Raw genomic sequence first — 23,757 nt, 5'->3', positions numbered from 1 at the left:
ACCACAGGACAGTACCACAGGATAGTACCACAGGACAGTACCACACGACTTGTCCTGTGGTATTTTGGGACGTACCACAGGACAGTACCACAGGGCAGTACCACAGGGCAGTACCACAGGACAATACCACAGGAAAGTACCACAGGATAGTACCACAGGACAGTACCACATGACTTGTCCTGTGGTATTTTGGGACGTACCACAGGACAGTACCACACGAATTGTCCTGTGGAATTTCCTGACGTACCACAGGACAGTACGACAGGAATTTCTGTGGTAATTTTCGATGTGTACCACAGGAGAGTACCACAGGAACTGTCCAAAAGCCCACAGGAAAATCATAATATGGTGCTATTCCACACAGAAGTACCACACAGCAAATTAAATTCGTAAGTACCACAGAAAAATGCTACAGGATATTCTTTTTTTTTTCTTAACATTTTATACCAGAGGACTATCACATCAGGAGAATATCAAACAGCAGTACCACACAGGAGTACCACACAGGAGTACCACACAGGAGTACCACACAGGAAAATTGTAAGGCAGAATCAACTGAAATTTATAACAAAAATACAAACAAAAAAGCACATATTAATATTCCTCAATTAATTGATAGATGAGTTATGCTGTGAATTATAATAATTGATTTGCCATTACTTATCCTGTCCTATACTCCTACAGTATTACCTATTTAGTGAAAGTGCTGATGTAAAGCATGAGAAATTTCATAAGGACTTCTGTGGTACTCCTGTGGTACTCCTGTGGTACTCATGTGGTACAAAATTTTTACATAGCTCATGAATATTCATAAAAAGCACTCTAGATTTTAGAAAATACATATATGACTTAAAAAGTCAAAGTATTAATGATGGAACTTACTTTGAACTTTATGAAAGATTGTCTAATTATGTTATGTTATTCCCAATATCATAGATATTGTTATGAAAGTGTAATTTCATATCTTGATAATAAAGTATAATCGAGTTAGTAACCATGCCTTAATGCTTTACGGATAGACGGCCATATATATATGTACTGAGAGGGTCGATGGCTACCTAGGAATAGAATATGACTATATAGATCTATTATAGGACTAGATTGGCAGTTGGCCATTAGACTCTCGTTTGAGGTTATATGTTAGGAGTAGGACAGGTTATTAAGTAGGGCCATGTTTGTCCTAAAATCCATCACTCACCTATCAGAAATATTCCTTGAAATGTGGCTAAAACTCTCCCAGATTTTTTTTTTCGATCTATCCTGTGTGGTACTCTCCTGTGGTACCATGAAAATGCTGTGTGGTACTGCCCTGTGGTAATGCTGTGTGGTAATGATCGACCTGTGGTACTGTCCCAAAATACCACAGGACAGTTCCTGTGGTACTGTTCTGTGGTACTAGTCCTGTGGTACTGCCCTGTGGTACGTCCCAAAATACCACAGGAATTCCTGTGGTACTGCCCTGTGGTACGTCCCAAAATACCACAGGAATTCCTGTGGTACTGTCCTGTGGTACTGTTCTGTGGTACCGGTCCTGTGGTACTTTCCTGTGGTACTGCCCTGTGGTACGTCCCAAAATACCACAGGAATTCCTGTGGTACTGTCCTGTGGTATGTCCCAAAATACCACAGGACAATTCCTGTGGTACTGTCCTGTGGTACTGTCCTGTGGTACTTTCCTGTGGTACTGTCCTGTGGTACCGTCCTGTGGTAATTACCACAGGAGTACCACAGGACTTTTTCGTAAGGGTCTTCTCTTTTTTTTCAATACTCCGTAACTTTGTAACAGGAGCAATGCTTGGGACTGCTTTGATACTGCAACAAAACACAGTTGCAGTGTCGTTTTCCTTCAGTGTGAGTAATTTCCTTTTTTTTTTTTCTTTTTAATTTCTTCAACAAACATGTTTTTTCTTCTCAAATGGACCTTCTGTGCTACTCTAGTTTCTATTGTGTACACTGTAGTTTGAGGTCTACCATGTGGATGCAGCAAGTACAGAAATGAACCATGGGAGAGTAAAAGGAGTAAAAGAAGAGGGTTTATATGATGCATATTGGGTAATTTATATAATGATAGTACAGTATTCATGAGTTTGGTATGAGGAAAAAGGTAATGCCAGAGACAATAAAGTTCATTTACAACATCGGAGAAATCATCTCATGGATTATTTTAACAGGTGCGGATGACAATCTCCCAAGCCGCATTTTCCTATGTTCCCTCATTTAAATTCCTACAACAGATTTACGTTTTAATTGCATCCCACCAGGATTTTCCTGTACTCCTCTTGAGTTATCAGATACATGGCGTATACAGGTCTGCCAACATGTCTATATCCAAATCAGGGAGATTCCACACAGCAATCAGGGAGATATCTGTGTGTAGCATGCATTTCAGTGTGTGAAAATAATTCCCAAATCAGGGAGATTTTAATATTCTCTCATTCAGACATGAACACATTTTGACATTTTCAGGGAGACTCCTGCAGAATCAGGGAGACTTGGCAGCTCTGCGTATAGACAGCACACATCGACACACTACCCTAGACAAGAGGCAACTCTGGCCGTCAACCTCACAAGAACTTTACAATTGCAATTTGCAGTGATTGCAGATATCTCAAACAGAAACAACCAATCAGGCAAAGGCATGACGGTTGTTGCCATGGTACCTGCCACACATTGCTCCTCCTACTTCCTGTTAAGATTTTTTTTCCCCCCTCTCTCTCGGTGATGATGGTCAGTCCAGATGAGCCAGATGAGCCCAGACTCCACTCCTTGGGTCCTCCCTACAGGAGGAAGGGCCTCCCTACAGGAGGATCTGGTTCCTGAAGCTGGACGAAAGCTGCTTGTCCGGCAGCAAAATGGCGTTCAGGACCATGACTTCCGGCGGTATACTCACATTGGTCCCTGTGGAATGAGAAAGACACAAGGAATCCTCAGTCAGACCCATCTCTCCACTAGCCCTGGGCTACTAAAACCCACCCTTGGGCAAGCACTGTGAGAAGGCACTTGCCTGCCAAGTATGGGACCACTGCCCAGACACCAATTTGGCGAGTGAAAGAAATAATTGTGTGATGCCTTGCATAATTTGAACAGTATAACAGGTGTGTCAATATGTGATTCTGTCCATTCTAAAGCAATCACTTTGCTTAATCCATCAAGTCCTGATTGGGGAATTTTGATACAAAATTCATCATCTTGTCTTCATTACAGTGACATTTCAGAATTTCACTGCCTTTAGTATATCGAAACACAAGACCAGATGGAATGCACCTTACCATAGACTGATGATAATTTGCATGTTTCCCCATGTTGTCTTTTGTTAATCATTAAACATGGAAACATACAAGTTATGCTCAGTCACGGGAAATATGCATTCTATTAATGTCTTTTGTTAATCATACTTTACTACTGTAGCAATGATTGACAGATGATGTGACTGGTAGAATCTTGGTTTGGGAGGTTTTGTGTGGACGTATCCAAACAATCTGAAGAAAAATAGTGGAAAATTACCAAAAATAACATATAGGCCTATAACATATTATTAAGATATCCATAAGGCCACATACGTATGTAGGTGATGTTGAGAGTATCATGAATCAATACAAGGCAACATGCATTTGCATTGCACAATCTTGTCTAAGAAGGCATCAATAATGTAACATGCTTTAAAAGTTAGAGTGGTTTACGTGTAGTACCAGCATGATATGAGCAAGAAGCACAGACAGGTGAAAAGGTCACTCCACAAAATGTGATGTTAATACGAGAATGAAGAAAAAAACAAACACACAAAGTAATTAAAGGACAAGTTCACCTTCATAAACATAAGGATTGTGAGAATGCAGCAACATTAGTAGAACACATCATTGAAAGTTTGAGGAAAATTGGACAATCGATGCAAAAGTTATGAATTTTTTAAATTTTTGTGTTGGAACCGCTGGATAAGAAGAGTACTAAGGCTCGTGATGTCATATGAGTACAGTACAACAGTATAAAGAAAATGTAAAGAAAATTCAACATATTTTCACTTTTTTCGCATAATAAAAGAGCACTTGACTTGCCTCTTTCTACAGGCAATGGGAATAATATTACCCATAACATATGTCAGTAACGAGTCAAGGGAATGTGTAGTTTTTTCAAAATATGAAATTTTGTGAAAACCTCTTTATATTTTCCTTATATTGTTGTACGCATGTGACATCATGCACTGCAGTAGTCTTCTCATCCAGTGGTGACTGCACAAAAACTTCAAAAATTCATAACTTTTGAACGGATTGTCCGATTTTCCTCAAACTTTCAATGATGTGTTCTATTAATATTGCTACATTCTCTTAATCCTTATGTTAATGAAGGTGAACTTGTCCTTTAAGATGAAGGACTATAAGCAAACTCTTTCAGAATCATGGGAAAATGAACATGAGAATAGCAAAGCTGCACATTATGACCTTTACACAGATACATACAATGCAAACTAAGGATAACTTTAGAAATTAGCACTGCCATATTTTCTTTCCCAAGCATGACCAGGAATCATATCAGGGCAATTACCCCCGGGAGGACAATTACCTCCCTGTCAAACAGTGGTTATTGATAAGTTTAGAGTACAGATTAGGGTTAGGTTTAGGGATAAAGTTTGGGTTACGGTTAGGATAAAATTCAGGATTAGGATTAGGGTTAGGGTCAGGGGAAGGGACTGGGGTAATTGTCCAGCGGGTAATTGCCCTAGACCCTAGGAACATAGATTTCTAATCACCAAGAACAGAAATAGCAAAGGAAGAACCAACTTCTGACATTCATTTGAGCGAAGTTGTATGGTAGAAAGATGAGGAACACAAAGTCACATTTGCACCCATGACGTGATCAGCCAAGACAAACTAAGAAGGTGCTTCTGTACTGTAATACTGCAGCAATAATACTTTTTTTTTTCCAATAATGGCAATACATCATGTTAACTTGACAGTCATATACATGAAACCATGGCACAATGCAAACATTTTTTTTTCAGTTATAAGGTAAATACGATGCTTAAGTTTTGCCATCAGAAAGAAGTGATTCTGATCAAATGTGTACCAAAGATGATAGCTGCTACTTTACCTGTAGCACATTGCTATAAAGTCTTTACCCCTCTCTGCTCCAATGTGCATCACAGGTAGCACTAAAAAAGACGACTCACTTTGTAGTAGCCATATATTTTTGTCAATTTTAAGCTTGCCATGTAAAGTACAACACAACAAAATAATACAAATAAAAAGATTGAGATACATCTACAAGTACAATGTATATGAAATGTCCTGTGATTCTATACAAAGGGAAAGTTTGAACAGCTGTATTTCGTAAACATGAAACACAAGCTACTAATAACAAAAAGAAAACAAATTACCAAAAGCTTTTGTGACTTTGACATAAGGAAACTGGCAAAATTATGATTTGATGAAAACTGCTGACTATGCAATTATAAAGTTACTATTCTAGGGCTTTAAAAAAAAGAATAAAGTATTAGTTGCTGAACAAGGATATTAATATGCTCTCCTCTAAAACACAAATCACAATGTTGCACTTTTCTTTATCATGTACAAAGCAAAGTCCTTAGAGCTAGCATTGAATTAACAAGATATGAAACTTAATAATGCACAACTGGAGTTAAACTGAAACAAAAAACAAAAAGCAAACATTTGCATGCAAAACAACAATCTAAAAACAATGACCAACTGATACCGATACATCATAATACACTGTACTCGGAAATAAAATCTATAATCAACACACAAAAACGTAGCGACTGTACTGAAAACAAATCTTGTAACAAATCTTTGATACAGCATCCACAGAGACATGCATTGGCAAAAGGGATGTAGGATCTGGAGTGGGCTCTTGCTGTTGATTGATTCTACTCATTTTTTTTTTCCATTCGATATACAGAGAGTCCCCTGTGATTTCATTTACTGGTTTCAAAGTTTATGAAGTACTGTATGTGGGGAAAGTTGTATGCAAAATAACCCTGATTTGTCTTTATTTTGTGCAAGATGGTTACCTTGGTTGGCTTCAATTCTTACATTCTTCAAATCATCACCCACAAACTTCTCCCAACCCTCTGGATCAATCACAACATCATCCTGGCAATTCCTTTTCAAATTGATGGACTTGCTATTTCTGAACAGATGAGTTTAAGGCAATGTTTCAAAAGTAGGAATGATTTGTGTTTTGCTTTTGTATTTTTTTTTTCTTTTTGACATGAGTGTTTCTCTATCTTTCTACTTCTCCTAGAGCAGTCAAAAGGCACATCATTTCAACATTTGCAGTGATGTTTAAATTATCACACAAATGCGTAAAATTGTCTGTATGTGTGTGTCATGTGCATTTGAGTGTGTGTGCGCGTGGGGGGGGGGGGGTGGTGGTAGAGTAGATGGGGAAATTGGGTCCCTGGCTGAGGTTTATTAAGTCCTCTTGTCAGCGTCTATTACTGTATTTTGGTGTCTTCAGAGAGATTTTTCTTATTTGATATCTTTCGCCTCGTTTGTTCATACATGCAATCATATAACGACAGGAAACAGTCTGAAATACAGCAGTTGCGACACTGGAAATAAATCAGGGGAGGTGGGGGTCCCAAACAGATACAAGTTAATTGTATACTAAGCTTAGGACATCAATGGTCAAGGCGGCAAATTTGCAGCATTGATGCACAAAAATCTTTTGGACTAGAAATACAATTGTATGATTGTTAAATGACAGCTCATGTGACATATAAAAGGTGGGTATCCCAATATTAAATTTATATACTTGTGTAGGCCGTATGAAGCTTAATAGCCAATGAGATATAGACCCTTTAATAGATTATAGACCCTTTAATAGATTATAGACCCTTTAAGCCCAGCAAGATATGAAGATGCCAGATGCAATTATGAAAGGACAAAGGCAACATATAAATGCTTTCATTTCTCTCTGTTACAGTCCCGCCACATTTGACATATATACATTGTACTACAATGTACTTTAATACCATACACCCGCTGCAGATAAGATTTTGTCAGAAATGAAGATGGATATTGCAAGAGGTTTACTACCAGTAACTTCAAGTAAAAGATTGATGTAAATGTATGTATGCTTGCAAAACTTTGCATTTTGGAGTGTTTAGTGGCCCAGAAGGTGGATATTGTAAGAGCCTTATTAACTTCATGTCAAAGACTGATGTAGGTGTAATGTATGCTTGCAAAACTTTGCATTTTGGTGCATTTAGTAGCCCAGAGGACCCAGAGGGCCTAGGGGGTCAGGGCAGGATGGAGGAGGGTTGCTAGGATACTGTCACTGGGCGACGAGGCATCATACCTAGAGAAGGATCTGGTTTTTGATGCTGTAACCAAGCTCTTTGTGCGGCAGGACTATGGAGTTGAGGATGACGATTTCGGGCGGGATGACCACGTTCCCACCTACACACGGGTTAGTCATAGGTTAGTCAGGAGATCTTAGTCACACATTTCATGAGACAGATAGTGCATGCGATCCCATAAATTTGGGAACCCTTTGACAAATATACTGTACATGTACACAGAGAAACCTTCAATCATCCAAGATAGACGTATGGCCAAGCATAGTGGTAACCCTACAATATGACCACTCTTCAGGAAAAGCCTCACAGCATGATAAATGACCATGATATATATTTCTCAATAAAATTGGAAGGTGAGAATAATAAATCCTCTAATTTGCATATATTGGAATGTGGAACAAAGCATAACCTATCACCCTGTACACACAATGAACATCTTTGATATCAGAAACACTTTATTGTAAGAAGCACTGTTTCAGAGAAAGGGGGAAAAAAGAAATTTACATGACAAATCTTCGACAGGCATTTTTTTTCCTTCCCATCTGATAATCAAGATATAGATAACTTTGACATGACTGTGTTCAACATGCTTAAAATAATCAATATGGTTTTGTTTTAGAACTACAATACAGAGAAGACTATGCGTGTTCAATTTTGTTTTGCTTTGTTTTGATAGTAATGTATTTTGACTCAATCCCTGCTCAATACTTTCTCATCATTACAGATATAGTAATTCATACCTATTTTTTTTTCTTCAAACAAATACACTGAATTGGCTCTGATAGACTAAACATGTTATCCTTGTTTACAATATGTATGCATTGATACATACAATACAGTGATACAGTGCACTCCCGTTATAATGAACACGGTTATAACGAAATTCCGGTAACAACAAAATAAAAATTCAGGGCGCAACATCATCCTCTTCATGTTGTTTCATTGTATATTTGTTCAGCTATAACGAAATTTCGAAATAACGAAAGAAAAATGCCGGTTCCAAGGACTTCATTATCAATGGGAGTTGACTGTACATCAAAACACACTACAACAATCATAATACAGTTGTATAATTGTACATTGAAATGTGTCCTTATCTGTGACCCCTTGCCATGCTGTAACCTGGATGAAATCTCAGACAAAAATGCTAAATATGCTGACTTGGCTGAAAGAAGCTAAATAGGCTGAAAGAAAAGAATTCCATTAATGTGTTCTAATATCAAAAATTTGACCTCAGCTGTCTCCACTATGCTAATTTCTTGGTCTAATGACTTTTTACAAGCTAAATAGGCTGAAAGAAAAGAATTCCATTAATGTGTTCTAATATAAAAAATTTGACCTCCACTGCCCTGACTGCGTTAATTTCTTGATCTGATGACTTTTTAAAAATCAACAAACTTATGGGTTTCATGACGCATGTCACAATGGAGTGTTTGGACGAGTAATCTACATTGTATCTCCCACAACTAACTGGACACGATACTTCACAAAACTTTGTTTATCTGACATTTTATATACCAGTAGTATACTTCTAGAGATTGGAGAAATAAAAACACTGAACTCAAGATAACGATGCGCAGAACTCTAGCCAATTACACTATGGAGAAAGAATAGCAAAATGCAAAATGTTATCTTCATCGAAGGAGGAAAACCACAAGATTTTAGTTCTTGTCCTATGCTTTGAAGGGGAAAAAGGGCAGAGCAAAAATGTGAATTGTATCTGAAAAAAAAAAAAAAAAAAAAAAAATGACGCACACTAAACCATCAGCCCAGCATCCTACAGTGGTGTGAGAGTTGCTTTTAATAGCAGCAAAAAGAAATGAGTAAATATCAATTAAAGGAAACCAAAACCCAAAGAGCAATGTGGATTGAGTGAAAGCAGCAACATTAGTAGAACACATCAGTGAAAGTTTGAGGAAAATCAGACAATCGATGCAAAAGTTGAGAATTCTTTAAGTTTTGGTGTTGGAACCACTGGATGAGGAGACTAGTAACTAGAGGTTATGACATAATGTGTGGACAATAATATAAAGGGAATTCCATAAAAATTCACTTTTCTTGCATAATCCTAATGAAAGAGCCCTTGACTAACCGCTTTCAGAAAGCAGGGGGAATAATTGCTACCCTTAACATATGTCAGTATCAAGTTGATGGAATGTGTAATTTTCATGAAAAAATGAATTTTTGTGGAATTCCCTTTATATTTTCTTTTTTTCATTTCTTTTTTTTCCCCTACTTGGTAAGTTATGATATAGCTTGAACAAAGAAACTTCATAGGTATATATTACACTATCAATGTCAGCAATGCTATAGAGTGGATACAATGTATCTAGAATAGCTGTCGGGATATCTGCTCAAACATTCAATGAGCTTGCAGGTATTGTTTACATTCTCCTCTAAAATCTGGTTCTCAAGCTGCCCATAGTCTTACCCAATCACCAGATTAGATTTCAGTGGTCATATCTAACCATCATCAAACCATGGGCCCACAACAAGAAGATAAGTATGGATGAAAGTGGTGTTTTCGTGATAAATAGATTTTGCTTGGTTCAGTAAGGAGCCGATCAAGAGAAATGTGAGCTTCATACTCCAGACATTTAACAGGAATGCTGCTTGCTTCCTAATTCAAAGGCACTCTCTTAGAAATGTAGTAAAGAAAAAGCATAAGATTAATTTGATACTAGCCAAAATTCAGACCTAGTCAACACTATCTATAGACATGACAGCCACAACAGTGCTCACACATTTTGTGACTGATCAAAATATGAAATATCAACAGGATATTCCACAAGTTTGAATACAGGCGTAAACCCTTACTGTACTTCATTTGCTGATTGACACATGTAAGCTGGAGGGCTTTATAGGCACAGATTATGTCTACACACAACATGTAATTCTCAGTGAATAGAGATGATCTAATCCCCTAAATCCCTATTGTGTCATCACGGCCTTTGCCTTGGACCAAGGCACATTGCCTCGGTTGAGTGGACACAGTTTCCTTTACAAAGATACATGTAGGGTAAATTTAAATAGTTTGGAGGAATTTTGAATGCTACGGAAAAGGATTTGCAATAAAGCACAGTGCCTCAGCACAAACAGGGGGTTAAACCATCCATTGCAAAGAAGAAGTGGGTTTTTGATATAGTTCTTCAAAACTTTGTACAGAGTTAATATTTTCAGTTTTTTTTTAGCGCATATCTCTTAAATTACTAAATGATTACGTAAATGACTTCAACACTATCAACGCACTAACACCATTTATTGGCTAGCTGGTAAATATTGGCTACGATGCCGGAGGAGTTTTCAGTTTGTTTCTTTTGTAATTGTTTGCAATCCAACTGTATGGGTGTATCACATACTTGCACACTCGATCACGAATTGGGTCATACGTAATAATTACGAAGGAATGAGAATGAATAATAATAGTAGGATGAGAAGCAGATGGTGCCATGACACATAAAAAGCCCTAAATCCAAGAAACAAACATATTATCTTCCGAATATTGCCACAAGCATAAGAGATGCGTATGTCTGGAGAAACCATTGCTATACAAAAATGCTGTTTTCTCAAGTCCTAAAAAGAAAAGCTTCCACGGGGCAGGTGAACATCACAATGTCATGTTCTCTGATTCATTATGTACATTCACCACTTATTGGATAGGTCCCTAAGACAAGGTGCGTATAACCAGGGCTCCACACTAACTTTTATTTTTGGTGGCCCAAAGGCAAGCATCCGACCTTTTTTGGTGGCCTGATCAGGCCACCAAATTCTTCATTTCTGAAATTTTGGTGGCCCGACGTGCGTTTTTGTTGGCCCCAGGCCACCGGGCCACCGTTAGTGTCAAGCCCTGGTATAACAAACAATACATCCCATACAGCAGCCATGCCATACCCCTTCTCTGATGTTGAATGTGATATACTATTCACACCATTTTGACTGCTGCTGCATGAACTGCAAACTTTATGGTCAGTCTTTTTGTCACTCCGGCCCAATTTCAGAGAACATCACTTATCCATCATGTCAAAGATGAGAGAATTTCTGTAAATATCAGATATTTCCCAGACACATTTGCATGTTAATACTTAAATACTCTTGCACAAGATCAGTCAAGTGCAAGATTGGCAGAAACTTCCATGCCACAAAATTCTCTGTATCTACAGTATTTGGAATAATTGTTAAAGGGATGGTAGAGTATTGGTGGAGATGAGAATTGGGCTTTTAACTTTTTGCGAGATACCAAGAAAACACTTATGATATAGTACAGAGCATACCATTTTAAGAGGAATTCAAAGTTTATTTGACGAAAATCAGGTTTGGAATGACTGAAACATCCAAAAACAAAGTAAAACAAAGCAATCGTAATAAAGTGTGGGTCCCACACTTCATTAGAATCACTCTTTTTTGGATATCTCAGCCATTTCAAAACCAATTTTCATCAAATAAACGTTAAATTCCTCATAGAATTACATGCTCTTTCATATTTCATAAGAGGTTTCTCATTATCTCACCAAAAAATGTTAGAAACCTGAAATTAGGTCTCAAACAAAACTGTAGATCCCTTTAACCCAAGCAGGCTCAGCCATGAGGAAACTGAAGGCTGGTATAAAGAAAAACATGTGATATGACAGAATGAAATCATCTTCAATGGGTTAAATAGAAATGAAATGACTACTGCATGATCATTCAGCGCCATATAGAAGCAAGATTCTCACGAGCATCCCACAGATATGAAGTCATGATTGACAGAATCTCAGCATATATGAATCACCCAGTATTAGATTCTTTTTGCAAGCCCACAGGATGTAAGAAAGGAAAGCTTTGCTTCGGAGGGATTAGTGTGCACGATCAGGTTGTGTTGCTTGGAAATGTTCAGAAAATTACGTCTTCAGTGAACGAAAGGAGAAAGGGGGTAAGAATTTTTAAAAACATCTGTTTTATAGTCACAGTGTGAGTATGACATAAAAGATGTATCTAACATCTACCTGGTGTAGAAAATTTCATTTTATTTTTCTCTCTTGCTGATTATGCCATACCCTAATTTCCAGTACCCCTTCTATCTTGTTGACCAATGAATGAAGGTAAAAGCACCAACACTGGCTTAAGACCATGTGTGCATACAGGGGCCAACAAATACACATAATCTCAGCATGTGGAAATATAGTAGCAGCATAATCCACTTTATAAATTCTATTGCAGAAATATACTAGGTTTATGGCCACCTTCATTCCTTATTAAACCTTGTTTGTTTACATGCTTACATGAATTCTTCACAACTTAGGGTTTTCACACATACTTTTGCTTTCAATGTGTTTCCCATGACCTTTTCAAAACTGCTCTGGGCCTCAAGGAGTAGAACTCATATACCTGAGCACATATGCATATATTTCTGCCTTGTCGAATAGGTCCAACAGGGATGACACTTACCCAGAATGGTTATGGAAGGGTTGAGTTTGCCTTCCTCGTTGAACAGCGTGCCACTGTCGATCTTGGCATGGTCCAAGTTTGGGTTGGGGTCGTTTGGAGTGCCCTCCACCCTAGACCAGGCCCCAACCATGCTGTTCCAGCCAATGATGCTGTGCAGAATACAGCAGTGGTCCTGGAATCGGGAAAGAACAACAAGAGTTACAATTTCTGCATGCCAACAATATAAGACAAATAAACTTTTGATGAGATTAACATTTGTCACGGCCTGTCAGTATGGGGCACATATTTTGGTGATTGTCTGTGCAATGCACTATGTGACTTCTTTTGATCTCATATAAACCTGTGAAGATTTCCTCATTTTTTTTACAAAGCTTACCCCAGAAATTCAGTAAGGATTTAGTGGATGTTTCCAATTGAATACCACAAGCCAAAGCTGCTTCATTGCTTTCAAGTCAAACACTATCCAGTTTAGCACAAACATTTTGAGAATCCATCAATTATGCAATTCCTGTTTCCCTGTAAATTTACACACACACTCAAGTCACCTCATTTTCATCCATTAGATTTGCTGTAAATTGAGAACTAGATCTCCACATGTATCAAGCAGTATTAAGCATGTGTGGTGTTACTATAACTACCACAACTAAAATGTACATGTGTCCATTCGTATCTGGTGAGAAAAGGCACTAAGAAAAAAAAAAATACTGTACAAGCTGAAATTTTTGCATACAAATATTTCCATGAATTGCTCCTTGTCACATTTTTGTGTGTTGTTAATTTCACAGTTGCAAAGGTCTAGTAACCATTACTTCACCTTTCAAGAAATATCTAAATCTATACGAATGAGCAACAAGCAATTATACTCTTACCAAATGTTTTCACTTGGTGATTTCCTGTACATAAACAAGTAGTGTGTTCTGCATTTAAATTATTGTACTAGCATGTTGTTGTCAATATCGCTACTTTGCTGTCATGGCCCACAAAGTGTGCTGGACTCACAATATAGTTACTAGTTGTGTGCGATCCAGTACTGGTATGGCATATATATATATATATATTTTTTTTTTTTTTTTTTTTCACATTGCTATTTCGCAGTTTAAAGGTGTTAAATGAAATTCGCAAAATATAAACATACAGTATAAGGAAGCAAACATTTGCAACAGTCCAGTATGACAGTAGTGTAATTGCTAACCTGTAATGTAGCACCCTCCAAGATAATCGACTCTCGTACCCTGACACCAGCTCCGATGGTTACATTCGGTCCTACTGTCACATTTGGACCCAACTAGGAGAGACAAAATCGAAACAAAACTCAAGGGTGTGAGTAACAGGATTAACCGGTACATATGCTTCAAGCATACCATCTCTACACGCAAAAGACTAGAAGTAAGAGTTCTTTGTTAGCTTGTACCATGTGCCAGCAATATATAGCCTCACAAAGTAAATTTACTGAGTACATTGCAAGGTATGAGTAACTTAATTTTAAACTTTGCATAGCCAATGGCATAACAAAAGAAAACAAGCTGAGGGAAAATATAACTCCCAAGGGACTGTCAAGTATTAAAATTATTACAATAGTCATGTTACATCATATGGTCTACATAAATACATAACATTTCATTCTAGCCCTGTCGGCAGCCAATCAAATTCTGAAATCATATTACCGGATATGACGTCACTGCTCGCAATATAACGCCTTTGAACCTGACTGCACTAGTCACGCGACTGCATTACGACCAATCGCCGACCAGTATTTATGTAAAGCAATTAATATTAAGATATCTCATCCACAGACATTCAGTATCATCACGTTTACTGGGTTTTCATTCCTCAACTTGATTAATTTCTACAAGTCGTCTTTACATCTTTGCAGGAAAAGAGCGATATGGATATTGAATGTGCGCATACATGTAGTTTGTTCAACTCACTGTCGATGATGGATCTACGGTTGCTGTGGGGTGAATGTAGACGTCACCTCGTATTTCTGGACCGGTCTCCAAATCGTTCTTTGCCAGCCGATCTGGATGTGTCTCATGGTACAGGCTTAGGTAGAGTCTGTTGGCATAGATTGCTGACCTAGACAGGCAAAACATGTGATTGTCAATCATACTCTATTCTAATACACAAACTTCATAGAATAACATAATATAGTCTATGCCGATTTAAAATACAATATGTAAATGGCATCCATTTTTCATGAAAGGCAAATAGTGGTACAATTCTCGGTATTGCCAATGCGTAGAAAACTTCTGCGCACGCTGAAGAGCCCTGTCACAGATTCTTGGCTATAATTCAGCTTTAAAGAGTTGAAAGTTTCTAAATCTTACTGATTTGTGGTCACTGGAGTCATGGTTCACAACTGCAAGGCTTCAATGTGCTGGTCACATGATGGAAAGCGCAGAAATCTTCAACAAACAAGAGACCCGCGGGTCTAGCGCTCACCTGAGTATCGCAAGTTCACCTTTCACGCAGTCACTAATCTAAATTATTAACAGCTTTACTAAAATTTGACCAGGCATTCTCAAGTATAACATTAAAATGTACAATAAGGGCCAAAATTTTTAAAGATTCCTTTATTTGGGGGCATTGGGGCCCCCTGGGGCCTACTGGGTGGGGCATGGTGCCCACTTTGATAAATTGAGATCCTGACCCCCTAGGGATGCTACCTGCCAAGTTTGACGAAAATCCATCATGAGGTTTTCAGGAAGAAGATGAAAATGTACAATTCAGGCCCCCATTTGGACCTTCCCAACCCCCCCCCCCCCCTGCCCCCAAGAGGGGCACCCCTGGATCTGCTATGAACAAACTTGAAACTACAGTCATTAATGTACTCACTCATAGTATTATCTTAGCTTATCTTAGAGAAGATTTTTAAAGATTCCTTCATTTTGGGGGGGGGGGGGTTGGGCCCCCTGGGGCCCACTGGGTGGGGCATGGTGCCCACTTTGATAAATTGAGATCCTGACCCCCTAGGGATGCTACCTGCCAAGTTTGACGAAAATCCATCATGAGGTTTTCAGGAAGAAGATGAAAATGTACAATTCAGGCCCCCATTTGGACCTTCCCAACCCCCACCCCCAAGAGGGGCACCCCTGGATCTGCCATGAACAAACTTGAAACTACAGTCATTAATGTACTCACTCATAGTATTATCTTAGCTTATCTTAGAGAAGATTTTTAAAGATTCCTTCATTTTTTTTTTTTTTTTTTTTTGGGGGGGGGGTTTGGGCCCCCCTGGGGGCCCCCTGGGTGGGGCATGGTGCCCATTTTAACAAAATGAGATCCTAACCCCCTAGGGATGCTACCTGCCAAGTTTGGTGAAAATGGGTCATGGGGTTCTCAAGAAGAAGATGAAAATGTACAATTTAGGCCCCACTAGGACCCCTTCCCACCCCCCCCCCCCCCTCCCCTGGGTCCCAAGGAGGGCACCCCTGATTCTGCCATGAACAAACTTGAAACTATAGTCATCAATGTACTAACTCATAGTATTAACTTAGCTCTATCACTTCTGGTTCTAGAGTGGAAGATTTTTACAGATTCCTTAATTTTGGGGGGGTTGGGCCCCCTTGGGGGCCCCCTGGGTGGGGCATGGTGCCCATTTTAACAAATTGAGTTCCTAACCCCCTAGGGATGCTACCTGCCAAGTTTGATGAAAATCGGTCTTGGGGTTTTCAAGAAGAAGATGAAAATGTAAAAAGTTTACGCACGACGGACGACGCACGACGCACGACGGACGCCGGACGAAGGGCGATCGCAATAGCTCACTTGAGCCTTTGGCTCAGGTGAGCTAAAAATACCCATGGATAAAGACAGAACGAGACCCGAGTGCATATGCAGCCAAAACCGGGGCAAGTTTGTCCCCAGAGCTATCCCATAATGCATCTAAAATGCTGCTCTGCGAATGGCACCTAGGTATTGGCGATACTGAGAATTGTACAGAGTTGTATGGGAAAGCGATTGGTTGAAATTATTGACAGTAAATGAGTGAATGAGTGTGCACAGCAAAAGTCTGTATACTGTGACATCAGAGGCATGCAATGGTACAATACTTTGAGTTCATTATGAGCCTATCATGGCAGAAAATGTAAATGGGTGATGTCACAGCGCAATATCCACATCTGATCAACTATTACAATTGCAAGTTCAACAGCAATAGTGTGCAATGGTACTTCAACTGTATGTCACATGACGAGCAGTCAATTAACCTGTTGAGGATAGTTTGATTTTGCTACAACACGTATTCTCCATAGGAGCTTGCCCAAGTATTGCCCAAGTATACTCGGGACTTGTCCTCAACGGGTTAATCAGATAGCTCAAATCTTTTTAGTTGTTGTATAATTTGGAATAATATATTATTCTGGTTTTCTTTAGGATGTCATCTGTCACACAAAGAATTTCTCTTTTCAGAAATATTCCGTATTGGCGTTGGGGTGACAAGACCTTGTATCTGAACTTTTAAAGGCAGCCGGTCGTCGCAGGCGATTCGCAGCTCAGTAGAAAAGCACGACAAGCTGCTCCTCCCGTTATTGTACCCCCGTACGTACCGAATGCCGAACGCGACGCTACGCAGCGCACCAGCGAAAACCTGATGGGGCACGAGCGCCGTGCGAGCTGTCCACTGTAATTTCAACATGGACGCTCGAATACCTACCGAATGGGGCCGAATGGGTGCATGCACAAAACCGCACAACAGCCATGCGCATGAAAATCTCTCCCGGTCCGCGACACAACAAGTAGTGAGAGCTGTCGGGTGTACGTACGTACGTATCTGGCTCCAGTCTCTGTTTATATGCACTATGGTGCCAATTTCAGCAATCTAGGCAATAATATTTAAAAATGTCTGAAAATATTATATAACGATATCATAAATTATTCATATATTACGTTGTTTAATATTTGGTATTTATAAATATGCTTTGATGAAGAAATATTAAAACTCTAAGCTTCATGTATAGCAAGTTGCAATGCATATGGCCATATGGCAGGTTGTTATGATCTCATCTTGCAATGTTGTCTGCTGCGTCAGCTGCATGTGTTATACGTACAGCTTACAGTACGTTGGGCCGGATCGTAACATAACAAAGTTGACAGAAAGTCGTCGGTACCGGTATGTCAGTATCAATATTGTGTGTGGTATGCGAGTACTGTTTGCAATAAAAAGTGCTGTACTGTTTCGGCTTAGCCTTGGCTTTGGTTTAGTAATGAAACCTCACAATGGAGATCAAACAGCCGTCCAACTCGAGGCAACGTATCTACTTGTTTGACGCTATCGACGAGTGGAGAACGCAGAGAGACGTGTTCTTAGCTGGAGGACAATTAAGAGACCAGAGGGGGAGGCTTCAGCGTCAGCGTGCCGATGAAAATTTTGCTTTCCACTTGCTGGAGTTGCATGAACAGTTTTGCAGGAATTTTTATTTAGAATGTGCAAATTCGTGTTACGACATGCACGGTGGAATTGTGTTGCCACGGCTTACGCCAATCAAGCAACCCCAGCTGGCCAAGTCAACAACTTCAAGGAATCCAGATCCAGATTGTGTGTAAGTAGAAGTCTACACATGAATCAGTGATTGAAGTGGAATGACTTTTTTCTAATCTAGTATCAGTAACTTTAGGGCATTTGCGTTTGATCGACAAGTAGGCCTATTTTTCTATGTATAATTCCGCGTTCTCATTTATGTCAAATTATGATAATGCCGTAATTGAAATGACATTTGCTGGGTCAGTTTAATGTCATTAGTCCCATTAAATGAGAAGTTTTTCATATCAATCATGTTATGCAAATTCCCCAAGAATATGATTTAGGATTTGCAAATAAATTTTTAAAAAAATGAATAGATCTATCGCAAGCTCCATCATACATGTAGTCTAACCCAATAGATCTGGTAGAACTCTAACGTTTAAACAGGGGAACTAAAGGTTCAAAGATGATAGATCTAACAATAATAGATTCTACTTTAGGCCCTACTTCGACTTGAAGGTATGTCGGTTGGTGCACGGCCCCCTTCTATCACGGCCACAGTTACATACACTGTGCAGTGCGCAACTGTGGCCGTTGGCCCTGCACGGGCACAGTCGCTTCCCCGTCCTGAATTTACACACGCCAGGGCAAGTATGGTTGGACCTACTACTAATCGACCGCCTAATGTTTATCTGCTTGATAAGAATATTTAACACTGAAATTCACGTAAAAAAACTTGACCTACGTGATTGAGAAAATCCAGCTCTATCAAATGCCGTTGTTCCGTTTTCGATTCGAAGTTTCAGTGCAAAAATATCGCCGACGAACTTGCGTGGCCTCGTTTCAGCTCCCCGCGGTAAATCGCGTTAATAGGATCGACCGCTGTTTTTGCATTGACAATGCACGCAAACCGAGTTGTATTGAACACCGTGTTGTACGAAGCTTTTTAGAAGCCTTTTAGAAACTTCCATAGACATTACATTGTGCTGTCATTACGATTCGGTGAAAATATTCATTCGAAATTTTGTCCTTGATTAAAACCATTACTGAACAATGAATTATCGCGTTTTCCCACACCATCCTCATCTACATTCAAAGCCAATCCATTTTTATGTGCTTTGCGCGCAGAGAAGTGCGTAATAAAGTGTTCAGTGCGCGAATTATACGCGGTCGGTTTCAATAAGGGTGGTCGATACTGTATGTAGTAGGGCTACACAAAACACAGGGTCTCCGACCCAATCGTCCGCGTTCAGAATGGACAACTCGGCGGTAATATCCGCTACCCATGACGATGTGTCATCGTCCATGATGGCCACCCTACCTATATATAATCTGATCTGACGATTACAGTGTAGTTAACGACTGACGACGATCGACGGTGCGATGAAGAGAAGGCGTACACTGTAGTCGTACAAGTATAGGCAGCTAGCTACTATAGCTCATGCGAACATTGCATCACACAGTACATACAGTATACCATACATTCAATTCACATTACACAAAACGTACTCCCCGCGCTCAGATCAATCAAGCGAGCAAACGAGATATTATAGCGCGATACATTGCTTTAGGGATGTCTTGCGCACACACACATTTCGCTTCGTAGCAACTTCGGAAGCGAGTTTACGTGCTGCCGCCCGCGGCTGAAATATGTCCATGTATCCTCGCGACTGGGTGTCTTTAATGTAAATAACTTTTTTGGATTAATGGTCAGATAATCAGTTAACCCTAACTTACCTGGGGGGGGGCCATAATGGCCCCCCCCTCGACAAATTCCGCGACCATTCCGCCACGCAAAATTTTTTGACCGCGCCGCTCACTGACTTTTTACTTTCAAGTCTCGCGCAACTTTTGAGACCAAATTTGTCGCGACCGGGCATACCGTTCCGAAGCCACGCCCCTTCAAAAAATGTTCGTCCACCCCAAAATTGCTCAAAAACGTGATTTTGTGTACAAAGTCAATACAAATTGTGTTTTTTCAATTAATTCATATAAAGATTCATATTTTTAATTTTAATGGCTGAAATAAATGTATTTTAGTATAGCTATGCTTCTAAAGATGTGTATGACAAATTCTGCTGAAAAAAACAACAAAAACAAAAGTTCGAAAAAACAAGGAAATACATTAAAAAATGATAAAACAATAGAAAACATAGGAAATTAATTTTGATACTGATTTTCTTTTTACGTACAAATGTTCGGAATGTCACTAGGAAAATTTAAAACAAAAATCAGCATTCCATAAGCTTTTATAAGCCAATTATAGACGAAAATGAGTTTTTTTGCATATATTTGCATAATTAATTAATTTAAAATAAAAACTGCAAATTTTTTGAAAATTGAACTTAACAGTCTTGTAGATTACATCCGGCTTTATGTTCATGCAAAATTTTGCGGCGATCGCGCGATCAACGGCCGAGATCTGAAGGGGGGGCCATAATGGCCCCCCCCCCAGGAATTCAAGCTTGCTAAATAGCCCAGGTAAGTTAGGGTTAAGTGGTGTCCTGTCCAAGTCCTAGCTGTCTTACTCCAAAAAATGAAGCCTCCATGGCATGTCAAAGGACAGGCTATCTCGTTTGATAAAGTGCTTTGGCTGCTATGTTTTTTGTTTTTTGTTTTTTTGCTCTCCTGAACATTTCACATTTTGTAGATACAAGGTCTTGTCACCCCAGTGACGATATAATTTATGATTGTAACATGATGTCTTGTCTTACCCTGCTGATTTTATCTGGCTCCAGAAATTGTTGGTCTTGTAGGTGAAGAGTTGCCCTGTGCTGGCCAGGGGCGCAAGGATGTCTTGCTCCAGTCTTATTGTGTCCTTGGATGGAAAGAGGGGATCCCCACTGTAGGAGAAAGACAAAATACACCTGATAGACATACACTTACAATCCTTTATCAATACAGCACATATGTATGGGTTTGTGTGGGTGTGTACACGTGTGCATGTTCTTCAGTCATTAAAGGGACTGTACAGTACTGGTTGAGGTGAGGATTCAGCTTGTAACATTTTGCGAGATATTTAGAAACCACTCCATGAAATGTTAAAGAGCATACAATTCTAAGGGGGATCAAAAGTTTGTTTGATGAAAATCGGTTTTGAAATGACTGATATCTAAAAACAATGAAAAACAAAGAGATCCTAATAAAAGTCATAGCCTGTCAGTTTTATTAGGATCGCTTTTTTGGATATCTCACTCAGCCATTTCAGGGCCAATTTTCATCAAATAAACGTTGAATCCTTCTTGAAATTACATGCTCTTTCATATTTCATAAGAGGTTTCTCATTATCTCACTTAGGAATGTTCAAAACATGAATCCCCACCTCACCGAGTACTGTACAGTCCCTTTAATATTCATTTTTGTCCTGAAACAGCTGATCAAATGTATTATGTTCGTTTGTAAATGTATGAATATATTTGTGTCCTTGTCAACTGTGCTGTAATGGTCCATCGTATTCTCTTTATCCTTGTACTTACCTGTCTGTGAGCAGGTAGTAACCTAGGATTGTTTATTACATGCTTTGATTTGTGAGGAAATAAAGTATGTTATACAATGTATATATATCGATTGATTTCCACATGTACTTTTACTGTGCAAAAATACTACGGGTAAACAGAAAAGGACATATTTTTGTTTGTCATTTTAAATTTTATAATAATGACCAAATCATGTAATATTGTCACTTTGTACAGTTATCCCAGTGTAAATTACTGTCTCCGGTATCACTTGAGTGGGATCTAATGAATACTACTGAAAAAAAAAAAAATGTGTTTGTGTGCATGTTTTGTAAATTGCTACACCATAGCATATTTGTGTATCATGCTTGTGAAAGAAGACAAATAAGTAGTACTAGAGGTTAGCAAAGCAAATTTTTAAACACCTTTCGGCAAAAAATCAGAAAATCAGATAAAATGACAAAAAATCATACCACTGTAATCAGCACAACACCCATTATCAAGATTAAAAGCAAATGCTACACACCCAAGCACAATTTGATCCTGGGCAAATTGGAATATAGCATTTTTCTTTCTGTTTTTTAAATACATGCAAGCGATCAAGATTGTTTAATAGGCACAAAGGTCAGTCAGTTATTCCCAGAGAGACTACTCACTTGAAGACCTCATCCTGGTTTTGCTGGAAGGCCTTTCCAATGTGCTTAAAGATCTCAGGCTGCAGGATGTACAGTCCACAGTTGATGACGGAACTGACAAACGTCTGAGGTTTCTCGACATAATGCATCACCTGTTGCACAAAATCAGAAAATTGTCATGTAAACATTTGGCTTGTTGTAGTGAGTGCAGACATCACTTCTCCACAGTTCTGTCAATCACGTCAATACATTCCTTTTCCTCTCAAATCATCAGTATTTTCTGTCTGTAATGCTTGTGAACAAATGAACTAAAGTAGAATTTGGGATTTAGCCTAATATTTCATGTGGCGATATATTGAGTAACATTCACATACACTTGCATAATTCAAGGTTCATATAAACTCACAGGAGTCATACTGCTGTTTTAATGCCTATTATTGATCTGTGAATATTGAGACCACAGCCATTTCTCCCCATGCACCCCCCTTTCTCTCCACCAGGTAGTACGTTGAAATTGGGAGCAAACTTAATAACTTAGATGCTCAGAAAAACCTGCAATGTGATGCACATTCATTTGTTGGATACCAAACTCCTTCATCAGATTTACTTTCTAGAATCTAGGGTCGTGAAGGACTGTCGCTGTATTTTAGAGGTGTTGAGCGAATTTGTGGGGACACTGCAGCAGAGTGGGTAGAACTCCCCGAGTTTTCATTGGAGGTCCCGAGTTCAAATCCCATCAAGTGCCTACACTCTTGGACAAGACTGCTATAAGCATCATGTCCCTCTCTACCCTGGTGTATCAATGGGTACCTGGCAACACTACGGTTTTATGGCAGGACCCTTCACTAGAGCAGTGATAACTCTCAAGGAGGCTACCCTGGATGACAAAGACTGTATCATTATCTGCATCATCATCATCATCACCACTATCATTATCATCACCATCATCACCACCATCATCACCATCATCATCATCATCACCATCATCATCACCACCATCATCATCATCACCATCATCATCACCATCATCATCATCATCACCATCATCATCACCATCATCATCATCATCATCACCACCATCATCATCATCACCACCATCATCACCATCATCATCACCATCATCATCATCATCACCACCATCATCATCATCACCATCATCATCACCATCATCACCATCACCATCATCATCATCATTATCACCATCATCACCATCATCACCATCATCATCACCATCATCACCATCATCATCATCACAATTATTGTCAGCAGTATTATTATTATCACCCACTATCAGTGTAATACATTGGAGATGAGCACCTTACCTCATGCGTGTTTTCATTCTCCACCAAACAGCCATAGGACAAGCTCTGGTCTCTCGTGGCCTGGCACATTGAATGACGGAAAACAAGGAGAGACAGCGTAAAACATTTTCCAATTGAACAAAAACAGTGTCATCAATGACTGGAATGAA

At 39.2% G+C, this 23,757-nt stretch overlaps 1 protein-coding gene across 1 annotated transcript in view; it reads right to left on the bottom strand.

Moving 5' to 3' along the window:
- Window positions 1–1,754: 1,754 nt before the first annotated feature.
- The window catches only part of LOC140245017 (mannose-1-phosphate guanyltransferase alpha-A-like), a 28,255-nt gene continuing 6,252 nt past the window's right edge, over window positions 1,755–23,757 (bottom strand). Inside the window, exons 5-11 of the mRNA XM_072324608.1 lie at window positions 23,609–23,668; window positions 22,308–22,438; window positions 20,911–21,039; window positions 14,667–14,814; window positions 13,931–14,023; window positions 12,739–12,910; window positions 1,755–2,897 (exon numbers count right to left, since the gene is read on the bottom strand). Of these exons, the coding sequence (XP_072180709.1) occupies window positions 2,797–2,897; window positions 12,739–12,910; window positions 13,931–14,023; window positions 14,667–14,814; window positions 20,911–21,039; window positions 22,308–22,438; window positions 23,609–23,668 (834 nt within the window). The 3' untranslated portion in view covers window positions 1,755–2,796. The remainder of the gene's footprint in view (window positions 2,898–12,738; window positions 12,911–13,930; window positions 14,024–14,666; window positions 14,815–20,910; window positions 21,040–22,307; window positions 22,439–23,608; window positions 23,669–23,757) is intronic.

The sequence above is a fragment of the Diadema setosum genome, chromosome 22 (assembly GCF_964275005.1).
Source record: "Diadema setosum chromosome 22, eeDiaSeto1, whole genome shotgun sequence".
NCBI classification, from domain to species: Eukaryota; Metazoa; Echinodermata; class Echinoidea; order Diadematoida; family Diadematidae; genus Diadema; species Diadema setosum.
The sequence above is the reverse complement of the archived record's forward strand: the minus strand, read 5'-3'. Positions and strand labels throughout refer to the sequence as shown.